This window comes from Rattus norvegicus, chromosome 1 (assembly GCF_021556685.1).
Source record: "Rattus norvegicus strain SHRSP/BbbUtx chromosome 1, alternate assembly SHRSP_T2T, whole genome shotgun sequence".
NCBI classification, from domain to species: Eukaryota; Metazoa; Chordata; class Mammalia; order Rodentia; family Muridae; genus Rattus; species Rattus norvegicus.
Genome location: NC_141534.1, coordinates 152,242,999 through 152,267,041, shown reverse-complemented (window position 1 = coordinate 152,267,041; position 24,043 = coordinate 152,242,999). Strand labels below are relative to the sequence as shown.

Sequence of the window (24,043 nt, the reverse complement as noted above, 5' to 3'; positions counted from 1 at the left end):
CTCCTATTGTTGTCTGATTGCTCTGGCTAGATCTTCAAGAACTATATTGAATAAGTAGGGAGAAAGTGGGCAGCCTTGTCTAGTCCCTGATTTTAGTGGGATTGCTTCAAGTTTCTCTCCATTTAGTTTAATGTTAGCAACTGGTTTTCTGTATATGGCTTTTACTATGTTTAGGTATGGGCCTTGAATTCCTATTCTTTCCAGGACTTTTATCATGAAGTGGTGTTGATTTGGTCAAATGTTTCTCATCATATAATGAAATGATCATGTGGTTTTGTTCTTTCAGTTTGTTTATATAATGGATCACATTGATGGTTTTCCGTATATTAAATCATCCCTGCATGCCTGGGATGAGGCCTACTTGATCATGGTGAATGATTGTTTTGATGTGCTCTTGGATTCGGTTTGCTGGAATTTTATTGAGTATTTTTGCGTCGATATTCATAAAAGAAATTGGTCTGAAGTTCTCTTTCTTTGTTGGGTCTTTGTGTGGTTTAGGTGTAAGAGTAATTGTGGCTTCATAGAAGGAATTCGGTAGTGCTCCATCTGTTTCAATTATGTGGAATAGTTTGGATAGTATGGTTCTGAGGTCTTCTCTGAAGGTCTGATAGAATTCTGCACTAAACCCATCTGGACCTGGGCTCTTTTTGGTTGGGAAACCTTTAATGACTGCTTCTATTTCCTTAGGAGTTATGGCGTTGTTTAAATGGTTTATCTGTTCCTGATTTAACTTCGGTACCTAGTATCTGTCTAGGAAATTGTCCCTTTCCTGCAGATTTTCAAGTTTTGTTGAATATAGGGTTTTGTAGTGAGATCTTATGATTTTTTGAATTTCCTCTGAATCTGTAGTTTGTCTCCCTTTTCATTTCTGATTTTGTTAATTTGGACACACTATCTGTGTCCTCCCGTTAGTCTGGCTAAGGGTTTATCTATCTTGTTAATTTTCTCAAAGAACCAACTTTTGGTTCTCTTGATTCTTTACTATGGTCCTTTTAGTTTCTACTTGGTTGATTTCAGCTCTGACTTTGATTATTTCCTGTCTTCTACTTCTCCTGGGTGTATTTGCTCCTTTTTCTTCTAGAGCTTTTAGGTGTGTTGTCATCCTGGTGACATATGCTCTCTCTTGTTTCTTTCTGCAGGCACTCAGAGCTATGAGATTTCCTCTTAGCACAGCTTTCATTGTGTCCCATAAATTTGGGTATGTTGTACCTTCATTTTCATTAAATTCTTAGAAGTCTTTAATTTCTTTCTTTCTTTCTTTCTTCCTTGACCAGGTTATCATTGAGTAGAGCATTGTTCAACTTCCACTTATATGTGGGCGTTCTTCCCTTATTGTTATTGAATACCAGCTTTAGGCCGTGGTGGTCTGATAGCACGCATGGGATTATTTCTATCTTTCTGTACCTGTTGAGGCCCGTTTGTTCACTAATTATATGGTCAATTTTGGAGAAAATACCATGAGGAGCAGAGAAGAATGTATATCCTTTTGCTTTAGGATAGAATGTTGTATAAATATCTCTTAAGTCCATCTGGTTCATGACTTCTCATAGTCTGTCTACATCTCTGTTTTATTTCTGTTTCCATGATATGTCAATTGATAAGAGTGGGGTGTTGAAATCTCCTACTATTATTGTGTGAGGTACAATGTGTGTTTTGAGCTTTAATAAGGTTTCTTTTACATATGTTGGTGCCCTTGTATTTGGGGCATATATATTTAGGATTGAGAGTTCATCTTGGTGGATTTTTCCTTTGATGAATATGAAGTGTTCTTCCTTATCTTTTTTGATGTCTTTTAGTTGAAAATTGATTTTATTTGATATTAGAATGGCTACTCCAGCTTGCTTCTACCGACCATTTGCTTGGAAAGTTGTTTTCCAGCTTTTCACTCTGAGGTAGTGTTTGTCTTTGTCTCTAAGGTATGTTTCCTGTAGGCAGCTGAATGCAGGGTCCTCATTACATATCCAGTTTGTTAATCTATGTCTTTTTATTAGGGAGTTGAGACAATTGATGTTGAAAGATATTATGGAATAGTGATTATTGTTTCCTGTTGTATTCATATTTGGATGTGAGGTTATGTTTGTGTGTTTTTCTTCTCTTTGTTTTGTTGCCAAAATGATTAATTTCTTCCTTTTTCTAGGGTGTAGCTTGCCTCCTTATGTTGGGCTTTACCATTTATTATCCTTTGTAGTGCTGGATTTGTAGAAAGATATTGTCTAAATTTGGTTTTGTCATGGAATATCTTGGTTTCTCCATCAATGTTAATTGAGAGTTTTGCTGGATACAGTAACCTGGGCTGGCATTTGTGTTCTCTTAGGGTCTGTATGACATCAGTCCAGGATCTTCTGGCCTTCATAGTTTCTGGCGAGAAGTCTGGTGTGATTCTGATAGGTCTGCCTTTATATGTTACTTGACCTTTTTCCCTTACTGCTTTTAATATTCTTTATTTTGTGCGTTTGGTGTTTTGACAATTATGTGACGGGAGGTGTTTCTTTTCTGGTCCAATCTATTTGGAGTTCTGTAGGCTTCTTGTATGTCTATGGGTATCTCTTTTTTTAGGTTAGGGAAGTTTTCTTCTATGATTTTGTTGAAGATATTTACTGGTCCTTTGAGCTGGGAGTCTTCACTCTCTTCTATACCTATTATCCTTAGGTTTGATCTTCTCATTGAGTCCTGGATTTCCTGTATGTTTTGGACCAGTAGCTTTTTCTGCTTTACATTATCTTTGACAGTTGAGTCAATGATTTCTATGGAATCTTCTGCTCCTGAGATTCTCTCTTCCATCTCTTGTATTCTGTTGGTGAAGCTTGTATCTACAGCTCCTTGTCTCTTCTTTTGGTTTTCTATATCCAGGGTTGTTTCCATGTGTTCTTTCTTGATTGCTTCTATTTCCATTTTTAATTCCTTCAACTGTTTGATTGTGTTTTCCTGGAATTCTTTCAGGGATTTTTGCGATTCCTCTCTGTAGGCTTCTAGTTGTTTATTAATGTTTTCCTGTGTTTCCCTAAGTGTGTTCATGTCTTTCTTGAAGTCCTCCAGCATCATGATCAAATATGATTTTGAAACTAGATCTTGCTTTTCTGGTGTGTTTGGATATTCCATGTTTGTTTTGGTGGGAGAATTGGGCTCCGATGATGCCATGTAGTCTTGGTTTCTGTTGCTTGGGTTCCTGCGCTTGCCTCTCGCCATCAGATTATCTCTAGTGTTACTTTGTTCTGCCATTTCTGACAGTGGCTAGACTGTCCTATAAGCCTGTGTGTCAGGAGTGCTGTAGACCTGTTTTCCTCTCTTTCAGTCAGTTATGGGGACAGAGTGTTCTGCTTTCGGGCGTGTAGTTTTTCCTCTCTACAGGTCTTCAGCTGTTCCTGTGGGCCTGTGTCTTGAGTTCACCAGGCAGCTTTCTTGCAGCAGAAAATTTGGTCTTACCTGTGGTCCCGAGGCTCAGGTTCGCTCGTGGGGTGCTGCCCAGGGGCTCTCTGCAGCGGCAGCAACCAGGAAGACCTGTGCCGCCCCTTCCGGGAGCTTCAGTGCACCAGGGTTCCAGATGGTCTTTGGCTTTTTCCTCTGGCGTCCGAGATGTGTGTGCAGGGAGCAGTCTCTTCTGGTTTCCCAGGCTTGTCTGCCTCTCTGAAGGTTTAGCTCTCCCTCCCACGGGATTTGGGTGCAGAGAACTGTTTATCCGGACTGTTTCTTTCAGGTTCCGGCGGTGTCTCAGGCAGGTGTCCTGCAGCTCATGGGCCCTCCCCCACGGGAGCCCAGAGGCCTTATACAGTTTCCTCTTGGGCCAGGGATGTGTGCAGGGGTGAGCAGTGTTGGTGGTCTCTTCCGCTCTGCAGCCTCAGGAGTGCCCACCTGACCAGGCGGTTGGGTCTCTCTCTCACCGGGTCTGGGAGCAGAGAGCTGCCTCTTTGGTTTTCTATATCCAGGGTTGTTTCCATGTCTTCTTTCTTGATTGCTTCTATTTCCATTTTTAAATTCTTCAACTGTTTGATTTTTTTTTCTGGAATTCTCTCAGGGATTTTTGTGATTCCTCTCTGTAGGCTTCTCCTTTTTTATTTATGTTTTCTGCATTTCTCTAAGGGAATTCTTCATGTCTTTCTTGAAGTCCTCAAGCATCAGGATCAAATATGATTTTGAATCTAGATCTTGCTTTTCTGGTGTGTTTGGATATTCCGTGTTTGCTTTGTTGGGAGAATTGGGCTCCGATGATGCCATGTAGTCTTGGTTTCTGTTGCTTGGGTTCCTGCGCTTGCCTCTCGCCATCAGATTATCTCTAGTGTTATTTTGTTCTGCTATTTCTGACTGTGGCTAGACTGTCCTATAAGCCTGTGTGTCAGCAGTCCTGTAGACCTGTTTTCCTTTTTTCTTTCAGCCAGTTATGGGAACAGTGTTCTGCTTTCGGGTGTGTAGTTTTTCCTATCTACAGGTCTTCAGCTGTTCCTGTGGGCCTGTGTCCTGAGTTCACCAGGCAGTTCACTTGGAGCAGAAAATTTGGTCTTACCTGTGGTCTGAGGCTCAAGTTTGCTCGTGGGGTGTTGGTTATGAGCTCTCTGAGAGGGCAGCAATCAGGAGGACATACACCGCCCTTTGGTGTGTCCCCATGCACCAGGGTGTAGTCTCTTCTGGTTTCCCAGGCATGTCTGCCTCTCTGAAGGTTTAGCTCTCCCTCCCACGGGATTTGGGTGCAGAGAACTGTATATCCAGTCTGTTCCTTCAGGTTCCGGTGGTGTCTCAGACACAGGGGACCTGCTGCTCCTGTACCCTTATCTACGGGAACCCAGAGGCCGTATACAGTTTCCTCTTTGGCCGGGGATGTGGGCAGGGGTGGGCAGTGTTGGTGGTCTCTTCCGTTCTGCATTCTCAGGAGTGCCCACCTGTCCGTGCAGTGAGCTCTTTCTCTCTCACGGTGTTTGGGAGCAGTGAGCTGCGGGTAGGGATCCGCGAGGTCATTAGTTAACTTATAAATAATCAGGAAGGACAGGTTCAAGCCCCAGAAAGTAGCAGAAATTGATAGCTTTGGAAATGTAGTCTAGGTTTAAGATTTAAGGATACAAGAAAGTAGATTTGGAATATCCCATCATGAGTAAGGAACGCTATTGAAGCCAGGTGTTCAACAATGGTGTCCTGGAATGGATAGGTCTGCTGCCTACAAATTATGCTAATTCTATGGCACCAGAGGACAGAGAGAGAAAGAAGGAGAGAGATAGAGGGAGAGGGAGAGGGAGAGAGAGAGAGAGAGAGAGAGAGAGAGAGAGAGAGAGAGAGAGGAGAGAATGGAAAATGAGTGAGTGAGGGAGGGAGGGAGCGAGGGAGGGAGAGAGAGAGAGAGAGATGACACAGACCAACACAGAGAAACAGAGAGACAGACAGAGACAGAGGCAGCCAGAGAGAAAGATAGAAAATGCATAGAGTGACAAAGCAAAGCAAAGAATCAATAAACTGACTCCTTCACTATATTCAGGATCAGTACCTTGTTTAGAAAATGTCAGTTTTCTCCTGCAGCAGATGAGGATAAATACAGCATAGCTAGACATTATGCAGAATGAGAGACCTTATAATAATCCTTGGCCTTACATTCAATATCTCTATCAAATTCTTCTACTCAGGGCTCAGAGAAATCTCAAGAAGGGTAGGCAGAGTATGAGAGCCAAAGAAGATGGAAGATCCTCTAAATCAACCTGATAAATGTCCATATGGACATAGAGAAACTGGGCACCATGTACAAGACTTTCACTGGTCTTCATCAGATAGGTGCCCAAAGCTAAAAACAAAAGAAAAAAGTGAACATACATTCCTATTCCTATGAGAAAAGCAATCACCAATTGATAAGTACTTTTAAATGATAATTTGGCTTATTCAAAATGAGACATACCAGATTTGATATGAGGGAACAATTATACTGAGGATAGACTTCATGCCAGTATTAGATGGTAAATAGAAAGGAAACTCAAGTATATTTTTTGGAGTATCTTATTTCATAATGTAATGTACAATGTTTTCTTTATATTTGGCAATGTTTTCATTATGGACTAATTTTATTTATTTTAGTATATTTTCCATTCTCTCTTCTACCATGCAAATCCTTTACATAAACAATATGGCTTACAAGTTACTATTTTTTATGGGGTTTCTGAGTCTCAAAACAAGTAGCTCTGTGATTCTCATGTGCTCCTGTGGGTTCTCTTCTTAATGTTTATAAGTTTCTCCCAATTACCAGGGATTAGTTATTGACTATGTAATGTTTTATTTTGTTTTATCTTAATTATCCCTAAGACCTTAGATATCTGTTTATTTTCTGAGAAACAGAAAGTTGATGAATAACAATAGGAGGTTTTGTAGGGAGGAAAGGAGAAAAGTAATAAAGGGAAAATGTGATCAAAATATATGATTTGAGAAAACAAGCTATTTCCAACAAGAGAAAACCATAAACTCAGAAATAATATTTCCTAAAAAGAAAAGGGAAAGAAATTCAGATGTATTCTTTATGACGAGGAAGAACTTATTCTAAAACTACTGATTCCATTCTAGGTAGTACTCTGTTCATATAAAAAAGAATAAATAATTAGTAAAGGTACTATTTCAGTTAGGGAAATGTCAGATCTTAAGATATCAATTCATGGGAAATGAGACCCAGATTATGCACAGAAGTCAAATTGTGTTTTGGATTCTGGCTTGATATTGAAAAGCTGCTAGATATTTCTGATTTCAGGAGGATGATTGGTTCTCTAATATCTCCCATTTTGTGAGATTTAGTTCAGTATAATGACAATCAAGTATGAGTGAATGTGTGTGTGCATATGCATGTACATGTTGTGCATGTGTGTGTGTGTGTGTGTGTGTGTGTACTGTGGGTGTATAGATGTATGAACACAAAATATATGACAATACATTCCATATCACAGGTGTTCTAGGGCATGGTACCTCTATGTCTATAGTACACTCTGTCTAGGAATGGTGGTTTCTTAAGTTCCATCTCAAACTTGCTTAGTATGTCTAATATAATCTACATTGAGTACTTAAAATTGTGATTTTATAATTTACCCAGGAGGGTACTTGCCTAGAGACCTCAAGTTGACTGATAGGTACAGAATCATAAATAATATTGAAGAATGATCCTTAAACAAAATGACTGAATGTTGCTTGCTCCTGGGCATAAGAACACAGATGCAGAGGCCAAGGCCTGAGAATGCTGATGAGTTCTCCAGAGAGCAAGCTAAGAAGAAAAGAATTCAAATAAATGCAGTGGTTAGTGACTACAATAGTAAAAATAGGCAGATATATGTATTTGCTTATCTGGCAGGTGCTTTCCTGTGTAACTTGCTTTGCTGCATGTTTACAAATTATTTTTTCTTGGTGAAATTACAAAGATGTTCACTTTTCTGTTTGCACTTCTTGTCCTGGAGCTTTCTTTTCTTTTGTGCAGTCAAATTGACAACCATTGTTTTTGGAGATTAAAAACCAAGAAATTTTGGGATGGAGACAAAGATATTGATTGCTTTTTTTTTATTTATACAAAATTTGGACATGTAAAGAATGAACAGTTCAGTGGGGATCTAGACAAGCGGTAAGAGTGTTTAATATATTTGTCTTTAGCTGTATAGCAATGCAAATAATACATAGTATGGAAATACTTTGCCAGATCTTAATACGCCATACTCCATGTTTTCTCTCTTATTTGCTCTCCCTCACTATCTAAGACATAACTAAGATTTATTTTGTTTTATTCCTGATGATCTCCCTATTTATCATGCTTTTAGTGTATCTGTTCCATCATTTCGGAGGCATATTTTTAATGCAAGGGCCTAGATGACATATACTGCCTACTATTTTGTATATTCATACACTTAATAGGGGCAGTGCCATTGCATAAGTGATGTCCCTGATCAAAAATCATCAGCGTCGAATGGCAATTCTTGGGAAGTAAAGTATTAATATTTCCTTTTGGCTTTATGTGCACATTTCTTTTTCTTAATTGGATACTTTTTTATTTATGTTGTCTTTTCCATAACCCCCTAACTCAACACCCTACCCCTTCTTCTGGGATGTATTCTCCCACCCAACCTTGCATCACTTCCTGCCTCCCCACCCTGACAGTCCCCTACATTGGTGTGTCCAGCTTTGGCAGGGCCAAGGGTTTCTCCTCCTATTGGTGCCCAACAAGGCCATCATCACCTACATATGCAACTGGAGGCATAGGTCTGTCCATGTATATTCTTTGGGTAGTGGATTAGTCCCTGAGAGCTCTGGTATTTGGTATTGTTAATCTTTTGGGGTTTCAAGCCCCTTCAGCTCCTTCAATCCTTTCTCCAACTTCTCCAATTAGGACCCCTTTCTCACTTCAACCATTGGCTGGTAGCATTCTCCCCTGCATTTGTTACATTCTGGCTCAGCTTCTCAGGAGGCAGCTATATCAGGCTACTGTCAGCATGTACTAACTGGCATCAGCAATATTGTCTGGGTTTAGTGGCTATATGTATATGGACTGGATACCCAGACAGGGTAAGCTCTGATTGGCCATTCCTTCAGTCTCTGCTCCAATTTTTTTCCTTATCTTATTCTATGAATATTTTTGTTCCCCCTTTTAAGAAGGAGTGAAACATCTGCACTTTGGTTGTCATTCTTGAGCTTAATGTGTTCTGTGGATTCTATTTTGGGTAATCTGAGCTTTTAAGCTAATATCCACTTATCAGTGAGTACATACTATGTGAGATTTTTTTGCGGGGCGGGGATTGAGTTCCCTCACTCAGGATAATATTTTCTAGTTCCATCCATTTGCCTATAAACTTATTAATATTGCATTTTATTTAAAAATGGTATTGTACATCACACTTACCAGCACTTGAAAGAGAATTAATAAGTAATAACATCACAAATATGGTATATTTACTACGATTAATTTTAAATTTCCATGTATTGACTCTCTGCTGATTCCTTGTTTCTCATTTATCAAAAATGCTTTTGCTTATTGTGAGTATATATACACAATGCATTCTATATCTGCATATATATATGGTATATTTTACCATAATTTTTCTTTATTAATGAAGTATACTGGCTTTGAGATCTATTTTTGCAGTCATAGCAATGCCTCCCATGGCATGGTAGGGACATTGCATGTACATCATAAAGGAAAGTGCATAAAAATCACTATAAATATTTGATAGTGAACACTGCAAATGTGAAACAGTGCTTCATCTCTGAGGAAAATCACAGTAAGGTTTTAAAATTTTGAACAAATTCACTTTAATTATTTATAGCATATGGATAAATAAAAATTAATAGCAAAGAGGATGTTTGGGACTGTGGAGTAGATGCAAGAAAGTTTCATTAAAGAAGTGAAAACAAGAAAAAAAACTGCAGTGATCTGGTCTAGAGATATAAAACGTATTCACAGATAATGAAAAATGAGAAGTGATGCTACATGTCATCAGACATTAATTAAACAGACAAAATAATGGTCATGATAAAATGGAAAAGCAAAGAAATATTTCAGAAAAACAAAATAACAGAGAAATATTAGAAATATTTGAGGTAACAATCAAAAACTATCTTAAAAATTCTGGAAGGATATTTGAAATTCCTCACAGCTGAGGAATTAGCATACATCAGTGATGTGATCTTCCCTGTGTTCAAGCATTGTTAGAATACTTGTCTATCCAATAGTGAGTTATATAGGCATAGATCTCATGAACTACAAAAGTTGCTGTAATAGTATTGATCATTTCCTAAACTTTACAAAGAAAATCACAAATTTATTCAAAATTGAGCTTATTATATATAATCCTCTGTCAAATATCCACTTGTAATATAAATTATCATAAAAGAATATTTCTATACCTGCAATTTGTCTCTGTTCATATATTTTTCCAACACATTTGAATGATGCTTTACAACTATTCAGATTCTTCTATTATGGTTAATAACATGGAAAAAAGTTAACAAGACTGAAACTGTACAAAAAATATTGAAGCACATATTACCTATATGTTCTTTTGTCAAATTTAGTAAGATATAATTTATGGAGTCAGTGGAGTAAATTATGATTTTGTAAACACAGCTACATTACAAATTATTTAGTTGAAATATACATATATATGTATATATTCATTATTTCAGATGTATGCTTGTACTACTAATGGAAAATTATTTTGAATTATGAATAGCTATTCTGCCCAATTATTTAATTTTAACATTTTTATAGTATTTAATTTTATTTATATAGATTATGAATGCATAATATATACATGATTATATACATAAATTAGCAATCCAATTATTTTCAAACATGTCTCTCTAAATAAAAACAAGTAGTTAAAATATTAATCTATAATATTTCATATATTTATAAATATATAACAGTTTTCTGAAATCACAATTAAAACAATAAAACAAATAAACAAATTTTAAAATAATATTTTCTACTTATATTTAAAAACTTCACATATATGCAGTAGATTTTAATTATATGAATATGGTACTTCCTACCTCTCTCTTACAACAACTACTACCTACCAGGACATCTCCTTCTCAAATTTATGTTTTCCTTTGTGTTTTAAATCAGTAACTCCTAAGTCCAATTAATCTTACTCATATGGACAAGTATATAAAACAATCCACTTGTGAATGGGCTACCTACCAGTGGCCACATAATCAGGGAAGTGACTCTCCCTCCCTCTACAGTCACCAATGGCCATTAGCAACTCTGCGAAAGATGAGGCCTGTGAGGTCCCTTCCCATTGAACAATGGAAGTTTCCTCTGCTTGACCTTGTATAAGTTTCATGCAGGAGCCTGTTGTGAGTGGATGAAATGTAACAGTCACATCACTTGTGTAAGCTAGTATTTATTTTACAGATATACTCCCTGTTCCCTAGGTATTGCATTTTTCTGTCTCCTTATACTCCATTTTCTGAACTTCACATAGGGATAAGTTAATACAGATGACTCACCTGCAACTGAGCACTCAGTGTTATTTATTTTAGATACATTGAATAGCCATAAGTTTCTACAGTAGCTACTACTAACTGAAATAAGAAGCATTTCTGACCAAAGCAGTAAGCAATACAAACTGCTGTAGAAGCATCAATGCTTAAAAAGCAATTTGACAGTATGACCACTTGGCAAAATGGCTATCTCCCCAGTCAAGAACATTTGGCCGTATTTACAGTGTCTTTCAGGAACAAGAAATTGCAAGGTGCTTGGAAAGTCCCATGTGTATACCACCACTATGTGACCAAAAGACACATAACAGACGGGTCAATATTTTGATATGCTGAGCACAGTGTTGGGTAAGAACTTTGTTGTCTTTCTTTCTAGATGCCTACAGACAACCTTCTCGAACTGTTTAAGCTAGTTATTAGGGAAATCTTTCCTGAATCATCAAGGTTGATTTATCTACATCCTACACTCAAAGTGAGTAGGTGAAATTAGCAATAGGTACACAGCAGTAGGTACCATCTAGTTATGGTGAAGAGCAAAGAGTAAAAGCAATGTCTATGTTTTAAGAAAAGAGTTTTGTTTTATTCACAATTCAGGAGAAATGATCTAGAACTATCAGAGTCTTGATCTTACTGTGGATATCATGGCATATAGTATCACAGTGGTGAGAGCAAATGTAGAGATATTGAAATGAAAAGCAAGTATCCAGAGACAAAACAGAAGATCTCAAAAGAAATATGTTAATCTTTTATGAACACAAACCAATATCCTCACATCTTAATGTTTCCCTATCACCAACTTGTAGAATACTCCATCAATTGATGGGTCTCTTGAATAAATGCAAGACTAAACTGTAAGATAATGAACATAAAAATTGTACAGTATTGATATTAAAGCAACTTTATATATAGTTTTCAACTATTTTTCTCCATTAATTAATTCATTAATTCATTAATTCATTCATCTATTCATTCATTTGACATCCCAGTCACTGCAGTTTCTGGTCCTCCATCATAGATTCTTCTCTCCATCCCCCCTTTCTCTTCTCTTCAGAGAGGGTTGGGACCACCTGGGCATTCCACCAATCCTGGCACATCAAGTTTCTGCAAAATCAGATTCATCACCTCACACTGAAGCTAGAGAAGTTAGCCCTGTTAGGGAACAAATTTCAGACAGGCACCAGCTCTGAGATATTTTTTCTTCAGTTGTTGGTGTATTCAAATGAACACCATGCTGAACATCTGTCTATGTGCCAAGGACCTTGGTCCAACATGTAAATGCTCTTTGGTTGGTGACTAAGCTTCAGAGAATCCCCAAGGGTCCATGTGGGTTAACTCTGTTGGTCATCCTGGGAGTTCATATCCAATATAGGGCCTGTAATTCTTCCCTGAAATGTTCCAAGAAAGTCTCAAATTTAGAGTGTGGGTATGTGCATCTGTTTCAGTCAGCTGTTGAGTGAAGCCTCTCAGAGGATATATATAGTAGGGTCCTGTCTTCAACCTTAGCAGAGTTTCATATAGACACAGATATTGGTGCTTGCCCATGGGATGGGTCTCATGTTGAACCTGTTATTGCTTGGCAATTCCTTCTGTCACTGTTCGGCCTTTGTCCATGCATTTCCTGTAAACAGGATAAATTTTAAGTCAAAAGTTTTTTGAGTGGGTTGGTGTCCTTATCCCTCCACTAGAGTTTTTGCCTGGCTACAGGAGGTGACCTCTTTGGGTTCCATATCCCCACTGATTTGCATCTAGGCTAAAGTCACCTGCATTGACTCCTGGGAGCTTCCCACACCCCAGGTCTCTGGCGCATCCTAGAGATTCCCCCAGTCTCCACCACTGCCAGCTGCAGATTTCCATTTTTTCTCCTGGCTCTCTGGCCCTTTTCTCTGTCTCTCCACACACTTGATCCTGACTCTCCTCTGCCCTCTCCATCTCATCTTTCAACCGTTGTCTCTAGTCTTCTGCATTGTATGACTATTTTACTCACCCATCTAAGTGAGATTCAATCATTCTTTCATAGCACTTCCGTCATGTTTAGCTTCTTTGGGTCTAGATTGTATGGTGGATATCTTGCACTTTATGGCTATTATCCATTTATCAATGAGTTCATAACATGCACATAATTTAGGGTCTGGGTTTTATTCTGGTTGATATTTTCTAGTTCAGTCCATTTCCTGGCACAATTTATGTATTTCTTGTTTCTAATAGCTCATATTCAATTGTGAATGTGAACTTCATTCTTGGTATCCATTCTTCAGCAGAGGGACATCTGGGTAGTTTCCAATTTTTAGATATTACAAATAAAACTCCTATGAATATGGTGATGCATGTGTCCCTGTTCAAAGGTGGAGCATTTTTGGAGGTATGTGCCCTGGAGCATTATAGATAGTATATAAAACTATTTCCTTTTTTATGATAGATTCTAGATTGCTGTACAAGTGTGCAAACCCACCAACAATGGAGGAGTGTTCACCATTCTCTGAATCTTTGCTAGCATCAGATGAGATTTGAGTTTTTGCTCTTAGGTATTCCAACTGGTATAAGATGGGATCTCAGGGTTCTTTTGATTTGCACTAACCTGAGGACTAAGGACTTGAACATTTCTTTAAGTGTTTCTCAACAATTTGATATTTCTCTGTTGAGTATCCTGTTTAGCTCTGTTCCACACTTTTAATTGAATTATTCAGTTTGTTGCAGTCTACCTTTTTGAGTTCCTTATATATTTTGAGTATTAACCCTCTGTCAAATATAGGATTAGTGATTTTTTCCCAATCTGTAGACTGTTATCTGTACCTATAGACTGTGTCCCTTGTCCTACAGAAGCTTTTCCATTTCATGAGGTTCTATTTATTAACTGTTGATCTTCAAGTATGAACCATTGGTGTTCTTTCCAAGAAATTGAGGCCTGTTCCAATGTGTTCACAACTATTTACAAATGTCTCTTCTATTAGACACAGTGTATCTGATTTTAAGTTGGTGTCCTTGAAACTGAGCTTTGTGCAGGATGTTAAATATTGCTCTATTTGTATTTTCTACATTTTGACCAAGAGTTAGACCAGCACTATTTGCTTTTAAAAAAACTATTAAGTTTTTTTCTTTTTATACTTTTGATTTCTTTGTCAAAAAATTAAGTGTTCATAGGTGTGAGGTTTTATTCCAAGGTCTTCAATTATATTCCATTGATCAACATGTCTGTTTCTATACCAATACCATACAGTTTTTATTACTATTGTTGTGTAGTGTAGCTTGAGATCAGGGATGTTGATTCCTCTAGAAATTTTTTTGTTCAGTGTTATTTTTTCTAGTCTGGGTTTTTTTTTTTCATTTTCCATATGAAGTTGCTCTCTCAATTTCTTTAAGACTGTCTTGGAGTTTTGGTAAGAATTGCATGAAATCTGTCCATTGCTTTTGGTATGATGGTCATTTTTCTTATGTTAGTTCTACTAATATATTAACATGGAAGGTTTTTTCCACGTTCTAATATCTTCTTCAATTTATTTCTCCAGAGACTTGATAATTCTTTTCATACAGGTGTTTCACTTTCTTGATTACAGTTAAACCTTGATACTTTATAAAATTTGTTCCTACTGTGAAGGGTGTCACTTCCCTAATGTCTTTCTCATTGCATTTATCATTTGTATAAAGGAGGGATATCACTTTGTTTGAATTAATTTTGTATTCTGCCACTTTGGTGAATGTGTTTATCCACAGGTAGGAGGTATTTGGTAGAATTTGGGGGTTGCTTATGTATACTTTCATATCATCTCCAAATAGTAATGCTTTGACTTCTTTTCCAATTTCTATCCACTTGATCTGTTTTAGGTGTTTTATTGCTCAGGCTTGAATTTCAATTTCTAAAATGAATAGATAGGGAGACAATGGGCAGAATTATCTCATCCCTGATTTTAGTGAGATTGCTTTAAGTTTCTCTCTAACTTAATGTTGGCCATTTTCTTGCTTTCTGTTGTTTTTTTAGGTTTAGGAATTTGCCTTTTGTCCATAGTCTCCCAGAGACTTTTTTTTAATGAATGACTTATTTTTTAACAAAAATGAGATATCAAAAAATTAGATGGATTTAATGAGATAATCATCTGATTTCTTTTATCTTTCAATTTGTTTATGTGGTGGATTACATTTAACTGTCCCATATCCCTATAATGAAGCCTATTTGATCATAATGAATGATGTTTTTGATGTTTTCTTAGAATTAGTATGTGAGAATTTTATTGTTTGTTTATTCATAGTTGTTCATAAGTGATAAATAAATCTCTTTCTCTGTTGAGTCTTTTTGTGGCTTAGGTATCAGAATGACTGTGGCCTTATAGAATATATATGGCAGTGTTCCTTCAGTTTCTATTTTGTAGACGAATAACTTGATGTGTATTGGTATTAAACCTTCATTTAAAGTCCAGTAGAATTCCGTGCTGAAACCATCTGTCTGACACTGTGATTCTTTTCATTGGGAGACTTGTAATTACAGCTTACATTTTGTTTGCAGACTATAGGATTGTGTAAGTTGTTTGTTTGATTTTGATTTAATTTTGGTGTTATCTGTCTAGAATATCATTCATTTTGTTTACATTTTCCAATTTTGTTAAGTATAAGCTTTGGAAGTAAGACCTAATAATTTTTTTTTAATTTCCTTTGTACCTCTCCCTTCTCACTTCTGACTTTGTTACTTTGAATGCTTTCTCTCTGGCTTTTGGGTAGTTTTGCTCATGGTCTGTCTATTTCTTAATGTTTTCAAAGAACCAGCTCTTGCTATTGTTAATTATTTGTATTGTTTTCTTGTTTATAATTGATTGATTTTTATCCCAGAGTTTGACTAGTTCCTGTACATTGACTATGACATATCCATTAGTGAGAGTGGGGTACTGAAGTACTCAGTACTGTGTAATGTTCACTGTGTGGCAGGACCTATAGTAGTTTTTCTTTTATGAATGTTGGTTTTGTTGCATTTAGGATATAGATGTTCAGAATTGAGATGTCGTCTTGGTATGTGAATTGCCTTTCCCCAAGTATTTGGATTAATTTTGGTTTAAAGTCTATTTTATCAGATACTAGACTAGATACCACAGCTTGCTTCTTTCATCCATTTTCTCAGAATACCATTTTACAACATTTACTCTGAGGTAGTGTCTATCTTTTATCTGAGGTATGTTTTATTGTATGCAGCAGGATAATGGGTCCTGTTTATATATTCAGTCTGATAATCTGTATTGTTTTATTGGTGATTTGAGTCCAGTGATATTGAGGGATATTAATATCCAATGACTGTAAGTTCCTGTTATTTTGACATTGGTGATGACTGTGTCTGTGTATGTGTGTGTGTGTGTGTGTGTGTGTGTGTGTGTGTGTGTCACATTTAATTTAAAACATTTTGATCATTTGTACAAAGTTAAAAACTTGTTAGTATTATAAATGCCATCTTTTATATTATTTAGAATTTGCTAAATATTGTGTGGAAGTTTTGTGTTTGTCGACTCATTTTACATATACAGTTTCCTCTTGGGCCAGGGATGTGGGCAGGGGTGAGCAGTGTTGGTGGTCTCTTCCGCGCTAAAGTCTCAGGAGTGCCCACCTGTCTTGGCGGTGAGCTCTCTCTCCCACAGGTTTTGGGAGCTGGAGGCAGGGAGCGCGAGATTGGGACTCCGGCTAAAAACCGGAAGTGTCCGGTCCTAGAGCAATTTTGCCTCTCTGTGTCCCAAGGCCACCAGTCAGGTCTCTTGCAGCAGAAAAGTTGGTCTTACATGTGATCCAGAGCCTCAAGTTTGTTCGTGGGGTGTTGCTTATGAATGAGCTCTCCGCAGCGACAGCAACCAGGAAGATCTTTCCGGGAGCTTCAGTGCACCAGGGTTCCAGATGGCTTTTGGTGTTTCCTCCGGAGTCAGATGTGGGCTGCGTGTAGACTCCTCTTGTTTCCCAGGTGTGTCTGACTCTCTGAAGGTTTAGCTCTTCCTCCCACGGGATTTGGGTGCAGAGGACACTTCATATTATTCAAAAGGAAAAGCAATAATAGAATGTCTGAATTCTGAATATTATGCTCCAAATGCAAGGGCATCCATAATTATAAAAGAAAGTTTACTAAAGCTCAAAACATGTATTGAACCCTACACAATAATAGTGGAATCTTTCAACACCCCACTCTCACCAATAGCCAGGTTAATGAAACATAAACTATCTAAACAGGTGCATATCCCATAAGGAAATAGAAGAAGTCATTTAAAAAATTCCACCCAACAAAAGCCCAGGATAAGATTGCTTTCCAGTAGAATTCTACCAGACCTCCAAAGAAGATCTAATACCAATATTCTTCAAAATATTTCATAAAATAAAAACAGAAGGAACAATACCTAATTCTTTCTATGAAGTCAAATTTCTCAGATACCTAGACCACACAAAGACCCAACCCCCCAAAAAAAGAGAATTTCAGATCAATTTTGCTTTATTACTGTTAATGCAAAAATACCCAAAAATTCTTGCAACCTAATAGAAAAAGTATCAAAACCATTAATCACTGTGATCTTGTAGGCTTCATCCCATGGCTTCATGATTAGTTCAATATATTAAAATCCATTAATGTAATCCATCATATAATCAAATTCAAAGAAAAAAAAATTACATGATCATCTCCTTAGATGTAGAAAAGCCATTTGACCAAATACAGCATCCCCTCATGTTAAAGATATTGTAGAGATCTGGAAATCAAGGCTCAAAACTCAAAATAATAAAAGCAATTTATTTCAAACCAACAGCCAATAACAAATTAAATGGGGAGATACTTGACGCAATCCCACTAATATCGTAGACAGGACACAGATGCCCACAGTTCCATATCTATTCAGGATAGTACTCAAAGTGCTAGAACAACAAGACAACAACAACAAGAACAAAAAGACCAAGGGGATACAAATTGGGAAAGATGAGATAAAGGTATGACTATTTACAGATGATAGTATAGTATACATAAGCGGCCCCAAAATTTCAAGCTGAGAACTTTTCCAACTGATAAACAACTTCAGTAAAGTGGACAGACACAAAATTAACTCAAATCATTAGTCTTCTTTTATACAAATGATAAACAGGCTGAGAAAGAAAGTAGGGAAACAACTCTCTTCATAATAGCCATAGATAATATAAAATATTTTGGGATAACTCTAACCAAGCAAGTAAAAGATCTGTATGACAATAACTTCAAGTCTCTCAAGAAAGAAATCCAAGAAGATCTCAAAAAATGGAGAGATCACCTAGGCTCACGGACTGGCAGACTTAACATAGTAAAAATGGCCATCCTCCGAAAGGCAATCTACAGATTCATTGCAATCATGTTCAAAATCCCAATACAATTATTGAAAGACATAAGAAAATCAATTCTCAAATTATCCTGGAAGACAAAAATACCAAAACAGCAAGAACATGTAATTTGTTGATAGATGGAAGCAGGAGAGATTTCTTTCACTATATATAGTTTTATTTAATGATCTCAGAGTCTCAGAATACTTGTAAATTGAATGATAGAATTTCGTTTCATTTTGGCAATATCTGTATCTTATATGAATATTAAATAATTCATAGTGTGCATCCTATATTTTGATTGAAGATATTTTTATTTTATATATAAAAGATTATATGAATGCTTTTGAAAATCACTCTCTCCCATATAGTACAAAGTGTTATCAGGGACAAATTTTTTTTATATTCTGTTTTCACAGTACTTACTTTCCTCCTGAAAACACCCATTTAGTGTAATTCATGCTGCTGACATTATTTTGCCTATGGAACCTCAAAGTTGTAATTTTTCCACTAGAAACCATGTCCTTCTAGAAAACTGACACCTAGCACTTATCATTTACAAATATTCATCAATTTTTATAGAGAGGGATATTTGAGTCTACATATTTCTGCTATTCACACATACTGTATTTTCAGAGCAGAGCAAATTAAATAAAATGAAGCCAAAAAAAATCTAAAAGAAATACAGATAATGCAAGAAAATAAGAAACTAGGATTGTCACTATTAATAATGAGCTATATTTATCCTAAAAACTTAGGATTTTCATAAGATTATAAACAAATGATGACCCCAAAATTTGGGACTAAAAATTAACAGTGAATGCAAGATTTAAAATACCATGCCATTTTCATGTTTGGGAGCAGAAAAAAATATGTGATATGTTAAAGAGATAATCTCCAGCTAAACACCATTAGCCATAGTTCAAACACCAGAACTAGTGAGTAAATGGTCCTCAAACAAATAAGGAATTGTGAAAAGATTAGTTATGTCACCAAATTTTTTTAAAATTTTTAATTAGATATTTTTATTTACATTTCAAATGCTATTCAGTTTCCCATCCATAAAAAACTTATCCCAACTCCCAGACCCCTTATTCTATGGGGAGGTTCCTGTTTCCAACCACTCACTCCTTCTTTACTCCCTGCTCTGGCATTCCCCTACACTGGGCATCAAGCCTTAGGAGGACCAAGGGATTCTCTTCCCAATAGAGACCAGCAAGGGCAACATCTGCTACATATGCAGCTGTAGCCATGGGTCTTTCCATTTGTACTCTTTGGGTAGTGGTTTAGTCCCTGGGAGCTCTGGTTGGTTGGTATTGTTGTTCTTATGGGGTTGGAAGCCCTTTAGCTCCTTCAGTCCTTTCTGTAACTCCTCCAATGGGGACTCCATTCACAGTTCAAAGGTTTGCTGCTAGTGTTTCACTCTGTTTTCGTCATAATCTGGCTAAGCCTCTCAGGAGACAGCTATATCAGGGTCCTGTCAATATGCGTTTCATGACTTCATCAATATTGTCTAGGTTTGGTGGATATATATATATATATATATATATATATATATATATATATATATATATATATATATATATATATATATATATATATGCAATGTCTCCAAGTGAGACAGGTTCCAGGTTCTGAATGGGCATTCCTTCTGTCTTTGCTCTGAAATTTGTCTCCATAGCTTCTTCTATGAATATTTTTGCTCTCTCTTTTAAGAAGGACTGAAGTATCTGGACTTAGTCATCCTTCTTGATCTTCATTTGGTCTGTGGATTGTATCTTGGGTAATCCAAGCTCTAGGGTTAATATCCACTTATCAGTGAGTACATACTCTCTCTCTCTCTCTCTCTCTCTCTCTCTCTCTCTCTCTCTGTGTGTGTGTGTGTGTGTGTGTGTGTGTGCGTGTGTGTGTGTTTGTGATTGGTTTACCTCACTCAGGAAAATGTTTTCTAGTTCAATCCATTTCCCAATGAATTTCATAAAGTCATTGCTTTCAAAATCTGAGTAGTATTCCATTGTGTAAAGGTACCACATTTTCTGTATCCATTCTTCTTTGGAAGGACATCTGGGTTCTTTCCACCTTAGGGCTATTATGAATAAGACTGCTATGAAAATAGTGGAGCAGGTCTTGTTATATGTTTGAGCATTTTGGGGTATATATCTAGGAGTGGTACAGCTGGGTCCTCAGGTAGTACTATGACCAATTTTCTGAAGAACCTGCAGAATGATTTCCAAAGTTGTTGTACAAGTGTGCAGTCACACCAAAAATTGAGTAATGTTCCTCTACCTCCACATCATCACCAGCATCTGTTGTCACTGGCGGTTTTGATCTTAGCCATTCTGACTGCTGCATGTTAGAATCTCAGTCTCATTTTGATTTGCATTTCCCTCATGAGTAAGGATATTGAATATTCCTTTAAATACTTCTTAGTCATTCAAAATTCCTCAGCTGAGAAATCTTTGTTTAGCTCTGTACCCATTTTTTTTTTCGGAGCTAAGGACCGAACCCAGGGCTTTATGCTTACTAGGCAAGCGCTCTACCACTGAGTTAAAAACCCAACCCCACTGTACCCAACTTAATAGGTTTATTTTTTCCTCTGGTGTTTACATTCTTGAAATCTTTGTATATATAAAATATTAGCCCTCTCTCTGATGTAGAATTGTTAAAGAAGTTTTCCTAATGTGTTAGTTGCCATTTTGTCCTAATAACAGTATATTTGGCCTTGCAGAATTTTACATTATTATGAGGCCCTATTTGTCAATTCTTCTTTTTTTTTTTTTCAGAGCTGGGGACTGAACCCAGGGCCTTGCGCTTCCTAGGCAAGCGCCCCTATTTGTCAATTCTTGATCTTAGAGCATAAGCCATTGATGATCTGTTCAGGAATTTTTCCACAGTCTCCATGTGTTCGAGGTTCTTCGCAATTCTTTCTTCTATTAGTTTGGTTGTATCTGGTTTTATGTGGAGGTCATTGATCCACTTGGACTTGAGTTTTTCACTAGGTGAGAAGAATGGAACCAATGGAACAATTTGCATTCTTCTACATGCTGACCTCCAGTTGAACCAGCATCATTGGTTGAAAATGCTATCTTTTTTTCCACTGGATGGTTTTAGCTCCATTGTCAAAGATCAACTGACCTTAATTTTGTGGGTTCATTTCTTTGTCAATTCTATTCCACTGATCTACCTCTCTGTCTCTGTACCAACACCATACAGTATTTATCACTACTGCTCTGTAATACAGCTTGAGGTCAGAGACAGTGATTTCTCCAGAAGTTATTTTATTGTTGACAATAGTTTTTACTATCCTGGGTTTTTTTGTTATTCCAAATAGATTAGCAAATTGCTCTTTCTAACTCTATGAAAAATTGAGTCGAAATTTTGATGGGGATTGCATGGAATCTGTAGATTGCTTTTGGCAAAAAGGCCATTTTTTACAATATTAATCCTGCCAATGCATGAACATGGGAGATCTTTTCTTCTTCTGAGGTCTTCACCTTCTTTCTTCAGATATTTGAAGTTCTTGTCATACAGTTCTCTCACTTGCTTGGTTAGAGCCCTACCAAGGTATTTTATGTTATTTGTGACTACTGTGATGGGTGTCGTTACCCTACTTTCTTTCTCAGCATATTTAGAGGAAGTAGAGGAAGACTACTGATCTATTTGAGTTTCTTTTATATCCAACCACTTTGCTGAAGTTGTTTTTCAGGCTTAGTATTTCAATGGTTGAACTTTTGTGGTTAATTAAGTATATCATCACATCATCTGCAAATAGTGATGTTTTGACTTCTTTTTTTTCCAATTTGTATCCCTTGGACCTCCTTTTGTTGTCTGATTGCACTGGTTAGGTCTTCAAGTACTATATTGAATACATAGGGAGAGAGTTGTCAGCCTTGTCTAGCCCCTGATTTTAGTGGGATTGCTTTAAGTTTCTCTCCATTTAGTTTGATGTTAGCTACTGGTTTGCTGTATATTGCTTTTGCTATGTTTTGATATGGGCCTTGAGTTCCTGAATTTTCCAAGTCTTTTAATATGAAGCAGTGTTGAATTTTGTCAAATGACTTCTCACCATCTTCCCATCTAATGAGATGTTTATGTGTTTTTTTCCTTTGACTGTGTTTATATAGTAGATTACATTTATAGATGTATATATTTTGAAATCATCCCTTCATCCCTAGGATGAAGCATACTTTATCATGATGGATGATTGTTTTACTGGGTTCTTGGACTCAGTTTGCAAGAATTTTATTGAGTATTTTTACATTGATATTCATAAGGGAAATTGCTCTGAATTTCTTTTTTTCTTGAGCATTTTTTGACTGAGGTATAAGTGTATTTGTGACTTCATAGAAGGAATTGGGTAAGGTACCTTCTGTTCCTATTTTGTGGAATAGTTTGGACAGTATTAGTATAACGTCTTCCTAAAATCTGATAGACTTCTCCACTAAACCCATATGGTCCTGGTCTTTTATTGAATGGGAGACTTTTAATAACTGTTTATATTTCTTTAGGAGTTATGGGACTGCTTAGATGATTTATCTGATTCTGATTTCACTATGGTACCTGGTAGTTGTCTAGAAAATTGTCCATTTCATCCAGACTTTCTAGTTTGGTTGAATATGTAAAGTACTTTGAAAAGATTTGATATCAAAACTTTAAACACTAAAGAAATAAATATAAGTTCACAGAAGCTGATGGTTTGACTTCATAAGTAAAACAAGTTCAAATTCTAAAACTATACTTGGAAGACAAAGATCTATGAAATTTAAGATGTTAATATCATGAAAAAGTAATATCATTGGGTAAATAAAAGAATTCAAATATAATATTGAAGAAAACATACATCAATAACATTCAATATAATATGGAAAGGCACTAGAAAACATTTCAGGTTTGAGAATTTATTACTAAGACAGAAATGTTTAAGAAATAAAATACTCCAAAAATCCTTTTAGTCAAACATGAGGATCACAAAATTATAAAGCATATGTATTTTCTTTTCATTTTGATATTAGCCATCCATCTACAAAGTGGGGTAATATATTTTATTGTATAACATTCTTACAAAGCAATAAAAATATTACAGAAGATAAATGAAAAACTGGAACATTACAAAAATCAATAAAGTGATACACATTATTAGACATGACTGTGAAAATGATTAAGAAATTTATATCAAATGATGTATATCATGTTATAATGTATAGGATTAAAATGTACACATTAGAGTTGAGTGACTAAAGAAGAAACATACCTTTATTTATCAAAAGAAAGCAACAATAACCACAGCCAAATCTGTGTTCATACGATTGAATAAAGGCAAAATACATCATTATAAATGTAGAGATTCATGGGAAGATACATAAGCTCACTACTTATAGAAAATGTTATTGTTATTATCAATAGCATACCACCAGACAGTGAAAATATCAACTAGAATAAGAAGAGAAAAAATCTACATATAATAGAAAGACTAAAAATAACAAAGCTATTTGCCTAAACCCAAAAGAATTTTCTTAGCTAGTGACAAAGGTAGACATATTTGTCTATCTATTTAATTTACCCATAAATAAACCATGTTTTGGTCAGTCCTGCTTCTGAGTAAAAGAAATATCATAGTTTAGGTAGCAGATTTATAGCCCTGCATTTTTTACATATGGTAAGTGTTACAGTTCCAAAGTAAAGGAATGAGCACATTCACTGTCTTTGGGGACATGCTTCCTACCATGCTAACAGATATGTTAATAAAATTGTATAAAAGTACAAAATTACAGAATCTCACTTGAATAATAATCTACTAAAACAGGTTTTTAAAATCCTT

The 24,043-nt window shown here is 36.3% G+C and overlaps 1 protein-coding gene across 2 annotated transcripts in view; it reads left to right on the top strand.

The window, feature by feature from the left end:
- The first annotated feature begins 7,361 nt into the window (after positions 1–7,361).
- The window catches only part of Vom2r42l1 (vomeronasal 2 receptor, 42 like 1), a 48,885-nt gene continuing 32,203 nt past the window's right edge, over positions 7,362–24,043 (top strand). Inside the window, exon 1 of one of the 2 annotated variants that reach the window (XM_087610143.1) lies at positions 7,362–7,561. Coding sequence is in view for 1 of the 2 variants with exons in the window: in XM_087610142.1 (XP_087466268.1) it covers positions 7,365–7,561 (197 nt within the window). In the remaining variant the exon portion in view is untranslated. The remainder of the gene's footprint in view (positions 7,562–24,043) is intronic. The other variant, XM_087610142.1, reaches the window with a different exon arrangement.